This window comes from Rhea americana, unplaced genomic scaffold (assembly GCF_003343005.1).
Source record: "Rhea americana isolate MKP2758 unplaced genomic scaffold, rheAme1 scaffold_118, whole genome shotgun sequence".
Lineage (NCBI taxonomy): Eukaryota > Metazoa > Chordata > Aves > Rheiformes > Rheidae > Rhea > Rhea americana.
In genome coordinates, this window is record NW_028185239.1 from 332,423 (window position 1) to 345,160 (window position 12,738).

The window sequence follows — 12,738 nt, forward strand, 5'->3', positions numbered from 1 at the left end:
GGATATCTTTGAACATCTGAATTTGCTGTTCCTTATTTGCCAGAGAGACCTCAATATAAAGGAACACAGCAGTGGACATGACCCACAGCCTACAGAAAGATCTCGCCATGCRTATCAGAAGAAACTTGGCATTTATTTTTTGATTATTTGGAACACAAAATGCTAGTATATTAGAGTAACTTAGGAGGGACCTCCTGGCAAGCAGAAGACAGAATTTTGCTGTGACACAGCAAATGCAACCACAGTAAATGACTATGAAATCTTTGCACAACACTCCCTTTTGTATTTCATCTTGGAGAATGAGGCTAATCTCCTTTTCACTGTCTGAAGTGTGCTAGCTCCACTATATATATCCTGATCTTTAAAGGACGCTTTGGCAAGCATATCTTTTATTGCACTTCTGTGATTGATTATGCTTTAATCAGTAGGACAATTGTTTACAACACACCACAGTCTCCCACTGGCTGAAAACACATTTATTACAGACAATGGTGCCAGCGCTTATCTGTTCTTATTGGCCATTTGAAAACAAAAGCCAAACAAGACGGCTTCTGTTTCCAGTGGGTGGTCAGGTTAGTACTGGAAGTCACTTGCTGGTGCTTTTCACCCTGTGTTGGATTACAGCTGTCAGCGCTCAGGGTCCCCTTTCATTCAAGACTGCCTTCCTAGGAGTGCAGTAGTGGACTCAGTTTGGGGCTAATTTTAGCAGTGACCTCACCTTTCACAAGCTTTACAGTGAGGATATTCCAGGGAAATTTTCAGACTGAGTCATTAGGGCTCTGACAAATCACTCATACAGTTAAATAGCCAAGAGTGCCAAAATGAGTCATATTCTTTGAGTGGCTATTCTGCACTGCACATACCAGGACATACCATGACCTTAGACATTATAGTGTTCAAGCCTTCCTACCGATTTCGGTTCCCAGCACACAAGCAGGTAGGGAAGTTATATYACTCTTATCCCTGAGCAGCACCTTGCTCTTCCCTGTTTCTTAAAATCACCCTGCTGGGCGTACACCTCACCACRTCAGGAGGAAATAACTCAGTTGTTTCCTGACTGAGTTTTTACAAAACATTGCTTCAGGCAAAAAAGAGTGTTTCTTTCCATGGCCAGCTCTGAACCACAGACCCCATATACAGCACCTCTGCCTCAGAGAGAGCTGAAAATGGAACAGAGACCCCAAAGGCATCCAAAATCACACAAGTGTGCAGAGTGAAGGGAAGGCAAGGCTAAGGATTTCAACATGCTAGCTGAGATCATTCACATGGAGGATGGACTCCGAGGACAAAAGCCAGAGGAGCAAGTGGGAAGTGTGAACAGGAGCAAACAAACAGACATACGTGCTCATGTAGAGAGAGGAATCAAAAAGGAAATGGGAAAGGTGCAGCTTGGGAGAAGTCATTAGTCCCTAGATGAGGCTGTTTCTGTGATGTAAAGGCGCAGAAGGTAGCTGTAATTAGGAAGGAAGTTAATGAGGAAGCAAAAGCACTGGAGCAAGTATATTTGCAATGAGCATAAAGAGAAGAGAGAGAAGCGCAGTTGCTGGGGAAAAAAAGGGAACAGCTTGCTTGAAGGAAGAGGGAAAAGGAGGCAGTGGAGGTGGGAGAACAAACTGGTCTGAAATTAGAGTTTGCTATGGCCTTAACATAAGCGCAAGAAAGTTGTCATACACACACGCGCTCACCCCGCCCCGAGCACACACTAACAAAACAAAACTTCCGTTTACCAGAACTAGCTTTGCTGTGCAAAAGCCACAATGAGAATCGAAGGAAATAAGGATAAAAAATTGAGGGAAGTCAAAAGGTTGGATGAGGACAGAGGCTAAGCAGCTTCAGAAACAGACACACAAGGAAAGGAAATAATAAAAGGAAGAAGAGGAGGGGGGAGGAGGGGGAAGGCAGAGCCCAGTGAGCTGAATATGCCGTAGTAATGCTGTCTTTTTCACATAGACCTCATTTGTTAGCTGCTCTTTCAGTTCTGGTCTCTGAATAGCTGGAGCTGTTTCAGTTGTTATGCAGCGAGATACTACATATCTGCTGCAGCCACAAAGAACTAGTTAAGAGCAGTATACACTGATGCAAGACTACAAGCAACCCTACTGGTAACAGCTACAAGCCTGAATAAAATTGTCCTTGTTTGGCTCCTATCTTGAGGGGAGAGGGTAAAACAATTCTTACAGTAACCCCTTCCAGGGCACTATTTTTACCACCTTGCTTTCTTTCCTCCTTCTTTGGCTGTGAACTGCATTTATCTGCTGTTACTCAGTAGATAAAAAGGACTTTGTTCCTTAACAGTTTATGTTCAACATAATTTTTACAGGCAATAGCAAAATTTAAAACAAAAGCTATGTTTTGTAGTTTTTCGGTTCACCAGTAGTAACTCCAGTGGTGTTCCTGTTGAATACTTCCTTGTTTCAGCTTGCAAGTTTAGATCTGATGTCAAAGAGCAGAACTTGCAATTATCATTTCAAGTACACCAGATTTGAAGGCAGTTATATTCCAATCAAATTTAGCTGGAAAAACATCCTCTGGAGACCTGCTCCTGGATGTGAGGCAACAGCTAAATTTAAAGTTGTCTCATTTAATTCAGAAAATAATTTCTGGTTCCCTTTTTGTCCCTGCTCCAACTTGAAGATGAGCTGCTTGGAAACACTCCTGTATAACAAAACACAGGTGGAAAAATGCCCACTGAAACATTTCATTTGAAACAAGTGAGCTGCAATGTTCAGGCTAGGGTTGAGCTGGACTCCTTCTTGCATCCCTGGCACAGTGCCCCAGAGCTTTGGACCAGCCAAACACCCCCACACCCCAGGCCTGGGCCACTCCACCTGGGAAGAGTCCTGGGTCCCCAGCTTTGAGGCTGATCCCCCCAAGCTAGGGTAATGTCTCGGGGGTTTGGAAAGCCTTGTAAGTCCCAACTTCAATAGCTGCTCAGCTCTACAGCTGGAAGAAGGACGGAGCCCACGCGGAGCTGCAGCATCTCACTGGCAGCCACTGCGGCAGCATCACACGTGCAAACCCAGGATTTCAGTTTCACCGCCAGTTTAGGCTGATCTAATGAGGAGCTGCAGTGGAAAGGTCTGTTTTCTCATTTTTGTTTCCTGGTGCACACCTTTCTACTGCTCGCTCTGCACAGCCCCTTGGAAAGAATGAGAATGCAAAACAGAGGAGAGGAAGGTACAGGGGTCTTTTGCTGGTAATCTACAGTTAAATCAGCTTCAGCTGATTGTCCAACTGCACCCCACGAGGCCAGAGCTTGTGACTCCAGGTGAGCCATTAACAGCTCCTGTTTGTAGTAGAGTCTTGCCAAGCAGCAAACAGGCAAGAGTACATAATACATAAAAATAAAATACCCTATTAATTATTCCAGTATTAATGAATCTTGCTTGTAAATTCGATCTTGAGAAGTCCTGTGAGAGAAACAGTTTAAAGATGTGCCTCCACCTCACAAAAGCATTCAGTTTCCAGAGACGACAGACATACATGCCCATACATGCACTCTTTTGAACATGATTTTTGAGAAAGACTTTTATGGCTAAATTAAACACTGGACAAGAGAATGGTAGAAGACCAGCCACTTTATCTCATATTATTATTATTATTATAATCTCACATAATATTTTTGACCCTATTTTATACTCATGTTGTCCTTCTTCCCTTTTGAATCAAAACATCTCCTTTGTCAGCCATTGATTTTATTCTTATAATAGCATTACTCTGGAACACAAACTAGACAGGTTCATGCACATAACCATACAAGAAGGGAGAGCAATCAAATTCACCCATGGTGAGCAGCTTAGTGCAAAATCTGTTGTCTTTAGTGGAAGCTGCACCTGCTCTCTCTCCACTGTGGATTATAAAATACACAAAAAGCATGAGTTCAGGGAGTCTGAGCTAAATATGATTGGAGGTTGAGGAAGCAAGATAAGAACTACCATAYATGTCACCCTGTTCCCCAGGCACTCGCATCTGGTCATTGTTCCTACAGGACACTGGGGTAAATGGGCTGACCCAGTACAGCTGGTTTCATGTATTATACAGCGCCTGAATTTGGTTCTGGGAAGTGATAAGAATTAATATCTGAATCTCATGGAATTTTCCCATTGGCAAAGCCTTATGATTAGCAAACAGCACCCTGTCACAAAGCATATCAAGCATTCATTGGGGAAACACTTCTCCATCAGTTCCATTTCCCTGCTCAAGCAGCTTTACATGCTATTCATAACACTGTATAGAAATGGCACACATGCCACTACAAGCACATAAAAATTCCTCTAAAATAATGAAACTCTTGCTAATCTTGTATGGACATTGTGCTAAAAGTGGTAGATCCATCAAAAGAAAAACAAAATCCATTTCATGCAAACTCATCAAGAAAACATACACAATATGCAACCATTTCACAGCTGCCAAAAGATATCAGTCTATTTTCTTTTTTTAGCTGGAAGGGGAAATCTAACCAGGCAAAGCTGTTGGGAGCCAAGGAGACTTAAAATTTTTTTTTTTTTTTTTTTTTTTTTTTTTTTTTTTTTTTTTTTTTTGTGGACTTAAAATTTTTTTTTTTTTTTTTTTTTTTTTTTTTTTTTGAAATAAGCCAGAATTTCATCCAAAGGCAGAAGAGTTTATCAGTGAAATGAACATACTGGGCCAAGCGAAATAATAGTTTGAGCAGTGGTTACTGCTGCTGACATTAATGTGGCTGCGTGTGGGGCACGGCAGTAGTGAATTTGCATCCATCTTCTTGCTTTACAGAGTTGAATAAGCATTTTAAGCTGCTAGTGCAGGGAAGAGCCCTATAAATGAATAGTTCCCAAGGAACTAGGGGGAGGCAAATTCAACTTTGTTTTCCTTTCTGTGGACACAAAACATGTCCTGTACCTTTTTAATTTTTTTTTAAGTGACTGGGCTAGCGATTGCTTCTTGGCCAGTATTTTCCCTTCTGCCAGTTCTATTAAGTCGATTAGGCTGCTGCTGTTGTCCCTCAGTGAAGCATATTACAGCTGCTGTTTTATGTACATGAGTTTGGAGAGTTTGGAGAGCTATTTGTAATCCTGGAGACTACAGCTATACCAAATGTTTCATGAAAACGCTTTGTTCTTATCTCTCCCATCTTTTCCTCCCCCTTTCCTCAGCCCTTCCCCATACAACTGACTGCATGCTAGCAATATTTCTCTTCATATTTATGTAAATACCATTAGATCCAAACATGCTTCAGTGTATTTGAACTAATGATGTGCTTGCACGTATTGGGTAATCAGTAACTTCCACAGGACAAACAATCTCCTCACTCAGCTTTCAGTTTCTTAAATATATCTCGAGAATGGTATGAATTGTTTCAAAGTTTTAAATTAGTACTAAGAGTAATCCTCCTCTCTTCCCCCTGGCCCCACCAGGCCCGATTCACATACCATTAGAAACCCATTCAGCCTAAAGAGAGGCCAAATGTTGAAAACATTTGGCTGAAATGTGTATTTGGACTGCAGGCAGGGCAAGTGGATTATCCTGCCAAGCTCCAGAAAAAGATTCACTGGTTCCATAGATGCAGCAGCTCAAGCAAGAAGGAGCGAGGATGAGCGAGGACTGCAGAGTCCTTGTCCAGGCTCTGCTAGGAAGCAGTGGGAACAGGGCACAGGTGCCTTCTGGGGGTGGCGTGTGAGCTGCTGGACCAAAGACAGCTCTGGGAGGCTGTGTGATGCAGAGAGATACCTAGCAATCAGCATTTTTCCACCTCTCTCCTGAGAGCGCAGCTAATGACTTACTCCAGAAATAAGTGACTTCTAGCGCAGCTTGGGATCCCAGTGCAAGTAGCCTTTATGGATTTGCTTACATTTTTATATGGCTGCGATCCGGTCACTGTTTAGCCACATGTGGCTTCCAGCCACTTAATTACCCCCTTAAGACCTCRGTCACCACCTCTGAAGAGGGAGATATGTCCCTAGCTATGCATTGCTCAGATGAAAGGAGTAGTATTATTGTAATTAGTACAGTGCCATTCTGCTGCAAAAGGATTACTTGGACTTGGTTACCTACCACATATTTAGTCTGTGAGCATAGCAGTCTTCTCTCCATGCTGTCACAGATTGGCTCTTCAAAGCAAGGCCCTGTGTACCCAGCTAGGATGATAAATGCGTTTAGCTTTATTATCTCAGGGGTAAGCTTATGATATTGTGCTGTCTGTCATCTGTCTCCCCCGATAAGTTTTTAACTGCCATGGCCAATTGTAATTACCTCTAAAGAAGAAAGATCCCTAAAGGCAGAAGTTTCAATGAGAAGTATATTCCTATGCATTTTGTAAAGACAGCAGCAGGCTGGTTTGGGGGTAAGGAAAGGAGGGAGAAGACAGGGCACAGGGCCATGATGAGCAAATGCCATGGTGTGGAGGTTCAGCAGATCTCAGCAGATCCATGTCCCTGGCAGAGGCGGCCAGCTAGTCAGGTCACAGGCACCAAAGACTCAGTTGGCATGTATGCACCTCCAAAACAGCCCACAAGATGTACCACCTCTTACCTACCGAATATTTTATAGGAGACATCATGGCAGTGGCAGTCACTGCAGTGCAGAGGGAGAGCAGCTACCGAGAACATGAGTTCATAGCAGCAGAGACCATGGTAACTCCACTCTTCACGTCTTTCTTACAGCCATGGCTCCTGGAGACATCTTTCATCCTCCTTCTCCCTACTTTCCTTTCTGAGGCCGTTGCCTCCCAGTGAAGAATGTATTCAGCAAACTCAGCAAGTATTTTAAAGCAAATGGCTCTGAATTGCTATTTAGTCATTGCAAAGAGCATCCATCTCTTCCTCGATGTTTTTTTCCTATGTTGTCTTCTGCTAAGACCTTCTGTCTGCCAGCTGTGATGGAGGAAAACGACGTGGCTGTTTTGAAGCAGGCAGTGGCACTATTTTGTGCGTGGCTTGAGATTGCAAAACTTATAGTGGCAGAGAGGCTGGGTTAGTGGGCACTTCTGGGGAGGATCAATTTGCAACATGCAGGATATGGTCAGAATAAGCTCCATGATGTAACTAACTGAACATACTTACTAGGTGTGTGGCTAGTAAATACTTCTGACATGTTGGACAATGAGTTTTAGATGCTTACAGACCTGCCAATATACAAGCAAAAGCTGCTAGGGCCAGGTTTGTAAATGTATTTATGTGATTGAGCCCAGCTTTTTGAAGATATGTAGAGTTTAATTCTCACTGAAATCAGAAGGGACCTTGATTTCATCACATGGGAAGTCATGTATTTATGAATAGGTTTAAAACTAGGAATCCTGTTTCCTAAATACTTTGCAAAAACTGACCCTCCATCTGAACTAATCTTGTCTGAAATGAGAGATTTCTGGAACTGCTATAGAGAACTGAATAGGAAATTACAGCTTTTCTTCAATGAAGTCATTCCCTAGAATCAACATTGTTTCACTACCATAGGACTTTCTCGAATGGCTCAAAACGCCTAGGATGAATGAAGAGCCTCTTCACCACCAAAAAAACATAACATATAATTTCCATAAGGTTATTGATAATCACCTGATCCATTTCTCCAGGAGCTTCATGTAAGTGGAGGGCACCTGCAGGTAACACCAAAGCCAGTTGCTCYATTGCCACCAGTTCGCCGGCAGCAGAGCAGCTGACCTGCCAAGTCCTGTTGGGGTGACACCATGTTACTTGGACCAGAGCATACACAGAACCACAGACTCTCTTTATCAGCCTGGGAAAGAAGGTGAGATATGCAAGATCTTTTGCACTTTAGCTTCAGCCTCTGTCAAACCTCATCTGTTTTGGGCATTCAGTGAATACAGGTAAGAGCACAAGAGTTAGCACACTGGGTCAGACTGACAGTCTACCTCGCTGTCTCCAACAGTGGCCCATAGCAGATGTTTATGGAAGGCAACAAGGAGCAGAGATAGGATCTTGTGCATTGACCTTCAGTGCAAAGTTTCTCACTGCATTTAGAAGCCTTTGAGACAGAAGAGAATTTTTCACAGGCTGAGTTTTCCATGGCCTTGAAATTATTAAAAGAATAAGATGCTTGATGAATCCCATCAAGCAAGTGGCATGTGAGTAGAAATGCAAAATAAAAATAAAAATGAGGAATTCTTATGCCTGGACATTGGTCATGCTATGGCACTTGAATACAAAGAGAGAGAATGAGAGAGAGAGGGAGAAAGAGAAAGAGAGAAGTACATGTCCACAAGAATTTTTTTTCCTTAAAATATTTAGTTTTGAAAGGAAAGAAAAGTGATTGTACCTTAGCCCTCTCAAGCCAACATAATTGTGAAAGGTTAACACTTTTTTCACAGTATTGYTTTATTTTTGACTAACTCATCAGCAACTATTACTCAAAGCTAATTTAGGCTTTGCTCTTCTTTTGGAAATTTTTTGGTGTGCTAGTGCTTGGGGTCCCATTAATATTTATAAATGTCACTTTAATCCCACTTTTACCCTCTTGGTCAGGCAGGATCTCTCAGAAGAAGGAATATTGTTGTTATTCTTGTTTTTGTTTTTCTTTTTCTTTCTTTCTTYTTTTTTTTTAGAACTGTAATAAGGGTTTGGGGTTGAGCCTGTACTAAAAATGTCACATTCTATAGAGCTGTGATGTACTGCTTTGGTAGTGTGCCTATGCCCCCAAGACTGGTCTCAGAGTTAGATTTTGGACCTGGAGAAACAGATACAGAGTCTATTCTCAGCTCTGCCACTGGCTATTATGCAACCTTAGCCAGTTTATTCAGCCTCAGCATGCCTCAGTTTCCAAATGGGCGGNGGAGAAACAGATACAGAGTCTATTCTCAGCTCTGCCACTGGCTATTATGCAACCTTAGCCAGTTTATTCAGCCTCAGCATGCCTCAGTTTCCAAAGGGGAGGTGGGTTAACACTATGCTCCTTTGTGATTGCTTTGTGGTACTAAAAGAAGAACAAATATTACTTATCATATTACAGTTATACTGTGACTTCTGGACATGGGGTTGTTTCTGTGAGTGTTTTGATAAAGGACTGCATGCATGTCAAATGAGCCCATGAACAGAGATGAAGGTCTGGCCAYTGCATTTCTTGCTGGGGGAGATAGCACTCCCAGTCAGTTTGACAAATCGTAACTACAGATACCCTTTGCTTTAGGCATGCAGGCTTTCATGTCACTCCTCCAAATTTTCCTGCAAGTCCCAGCAGTCAGCTGCCTCTTGGATGTTGGCTTGTGTAGGGGAGTCATGTCTACAGCAGCTTCACTCACCAACTGCAGATAATGATCAATGGGGCTCCAAGTAGTGGTAAACCAGTATGGTATGATGGCAGATCACTGCCCAGCAGTGGGACTATATTAGGTACCTCATTTAAGGACCAAAAGGGTGCCTCAGAAGGCATCAATGAGGGACTCACACAAKCTAAAAAATATATGATTAACCATTGTTTAGGAGCACTTAGATTCAATATGCAAGTCTGAGATGGTTCAGTGGTTTTCACAGCTTTTGGGAAGCATTCCTGCACAAGCTTCCAGAGCATTCAGGCACTGGGGGAAGAGAGATGCATAGTTCTTCAGGGCAAGAGCAGATGGAAATTGTCACAGAGATGTTCGAAAAAGTGGTCACAAGCTCACAGCTTTTCTATCATAATAGGGTTTACTTTGCATACCTGTCGTAGAAAGACAAGCAGAACTGTGTAACATTTCTCTCAACAGACCAGAAGCATCAGAAGCACCTTGTGCTGCATAACCTAGCTTCCTGAAACTACCAGTAAGTAGAAGCATTGCAGACCTTCCTTTCTCAGCAGCAGAAGACAAGAGTATTGCAGAGGCACACCTAGCTAGATGCCACAGCTACCTCCCCAAAAAAACAGGGGAGTCTATATGCATGCATATAGAGTTATCTCTCTGGGATTTGCACAATTCAATTCAGTACTACATGAGATGATAGCACCTAATACAAAACAACGCTCTGCCTGGCTGTAAGAAATTTCCTACGTGCACTGTGTTGCTTTTAGGCTAATGTGGGTGTGTTATATGCTACCTTAGCAACAGCAACAAGCGGGTGCTGCAGCTGTAGCCTTCTCCTCTTTGCAGCAGGAAGAGAGCATCTCCCCAGATTTCTTACAGATAACATGCGGTGTAAATCTCCACAGAGCTCACAGTGTCCCCCAATGCCTGCCTGCAGCTCTCAACATGCTGGCACTTAGTCTGGACACAAACACATGAGCTATGACTGAAGCAGACATGTCTTCCCTGCTGCCCTCCCATTTCTTCTTCCTGAGACTGTTTCTTTTGGCCTCCAGTGAGCATCATCCAAATCAGACTGCCAGGAGCAGGATCAGCTGCTTCATGCCAGCTCCCTCCATCGTTTTTGGAGTTAGATGGCATCCTCTGCTAAAGGCTTTTTACTAAACTTGACTGCTGGAGGATCTCTGAGTGCTTTATAAATATCCAGAGAAAATAAACACAGTAGTCAAGGCAGAGGTATCCATAATCACTTAAGAAGGGTTGAGGGAAAGAATTTAAGAGAATACAGTGAGCCTCAGAATGTGGGGGGGGGGGGAGAAGAAAGAAAAAGAAGAACCCTCAAAACCAATGTTAATGTCACAACTGAAAAAAAAATGTAGTAAAAATACATAAATTCAAAATTTCACTGAATTTTGATTCTATCCTGGCTTTCACTAATTCATCTTCTGTTGAACTTTGGGACTTTTAAAAACATTTATTCACACATATATACGTGTGTGTGTGTATAAATGTTTTTAAAAGTCCCCCAAATAYGTGTATATATATACACACACATATATATGTGTATAGTGTGAGTATGAATGTGCAATGTCCTTTTTAATGCTTTATCAACACATCACATCTGAGAACAAAGTATGCATTTAGAGGTGCAAATATTAACAGATCCAAAATTTTGAGGTCAATTCTGAAACAGAAARGTGTTAAAAGGGGCTATTTCATGTGAAGAAATTTTTGTTTTATGGTCAGCTGTGTATTATTCTAAACGAAGGATCAAGCTAAAGAGAGACAGTTATCCTTGCTTTTAATTGAGAGGCAACAACAAATGAGCAGACTTACGGTGGAGTCATAGATCACTTGCAAATTAATTTGGTTTTCATCTGTTTTGCATTTTCTCCAAAAACCTTGTATTTCATTTTAGCTAGAGCAAGTTATTCCTCACATTTCTGTAATAGTTTCACCGTTAGCTGCCTTGCGCAAGCAAACTGAAAACTATCAAAACACCAAGTACTTCGGCATTGGTGGTTGCAAGGAGCACAGCGGTCTTCCCCCTGACAGCTATTGCTTGGTGCTGAATCAGTCTTTGGCCGACCTCCACCTTTGTGCAGAGTTTCAGATGCCAAAGTTTTTCTGTCACTCTGTGCTTTTTTGTTTCTTTTTTCTCTCTGGGTGATTGCCAGTTGCGGTTGGCTCTTTGCAAGACCTCAGAAAGGTGCAGTTCTCTGCAAAGGCCAACTCCGGCAGTCAGGCCTGCAAAAACGCTTGCCAGCCCAGAAGGCGAGCTGCTCGCGTCCCACCTGACGCGCYGTTTGTGCTTAAAAGCTCGGATAAGCTACCTGATGGCGCTGTTCTGCGAGAAACACAAACCATTTTGGCAGGAGAGAGTTTTCTGTATGGCTTTTAGCTAAAACTAGAAAGGCTGTTTTTTTTTCCCCTCCCTTCCTCTAGATTACTTACAAGTGAAATGTAATGTGATTAACCAAAAGAGGGGACTGAAATAGAAAACATGTGTCACTGCTCTCCTCCCCCCCCCCTTCCGCTGGGGATCTGTGCAGTTGCACGTTCCTGGTTTCAGTCTGTGCTCGCACAGCCAATTCCCTGCTCAGCTGAACAGATCTTTCATACAGATGAAAAAAAAAGGAGGGGGGAGCACAGGAACTATTAAAACGTTATTTATGGAAGAGGAAGCCCTCCAAAAAGCTTTTGATTTGTTACTGTGTTTAAAATCGATTCAATTACGAGGGAGTCATTTTGGGAAAAACCAGTTGGGAACAGCACTGCTAGGGCTTGTCTTTTACCAGACTTGGCATCTTTCTCCTCACTGGCTCAGCCATCTTATTTGGCCACTACTCAAAAAACAAAACAAAACAAAACCTCAAACGAGAACTTTTGGCTTCGTGCGTGTAGGGGAAAAAAAAAAAAGAGAGAGAGAGAGAGATACAGGACCCCAAAGCTCAAACACCAGATGGTTAAGGAAAATATGCCGTGGTAACTACTTAAAAAAAAAAAAGTCCCAAGTGTGTTTAAGCCATTCCTGCGGGCTATTTTGGTTTCTCTAGGTAGGCGGGCAGGAGGGCGGAGGGAGGGGGGGCCGAGCCCCGCAGCCAGCGGCGCCCAGCCTGCTCCCAGCGCAAGGCCCAGCTCCTGCCGGAGGCCAGCGGGACCCGGCTGCCCCCACAGACCCGCTACCGCCGCCGCCACGTCCCTCCTCCCCCGCCCGAGAAGCGCAGCGCCAGCTGCCAGGAAACGGCGASGACGGGGGAGCGGCGGCGCTCAACGGCCGCCCGTAAACGGTTTCGTCCGTCACGGCTCCCGGGCGGGGGCGCAGCCAATCAGCGGCGGGACGGCGCCTCCCGCCCCTCCCCAGCTCCCCCGCGCGCCCCGTCCCCCGCGYGGCTCCGCCCATCCCGCCCGCCCGCTGCGGCGAGGAGCTGCCGAGGCTGTGGCGCGTCCCCGCCGCGCTCTACCGCCGCCGCTCCGCCATGTGGGTGCTGGGGGCTTGGGTGCTGCTGAGCGCCGCCGGCGCCGGTGAGTCG

General features: G+C 43.9%; 1 protein-coding gene across 4 annotated transcripts in view; it reads left to right on the forward strand.

Moving 5' to 3' along the window:
- The first annotated feature begins 12,613 nt into the window (after positions 1–12,613).
- Positions 12,614–12,738, forward strand: part of CD47 (CD47 molecule) — a 24,003-nt gene continuing 23,878 nt past the window's right edge. For all 4 annotated transcript variants that reach the window (XM_085319082.1, XM_085319089.1, XM_085319103.1 and 1 more), the window contains exon 1: positions 12,614–12,730. In XM_085319082.1, the coding sequence (XP_085175208.1) occupies positions 12,685–12,730 (46 nt within the window). In that variant the 5' untranslated portion in view covers positions 12,614–12,684. The remainder of the gene's footprint in view (positions 12,731–12,738) is intronic.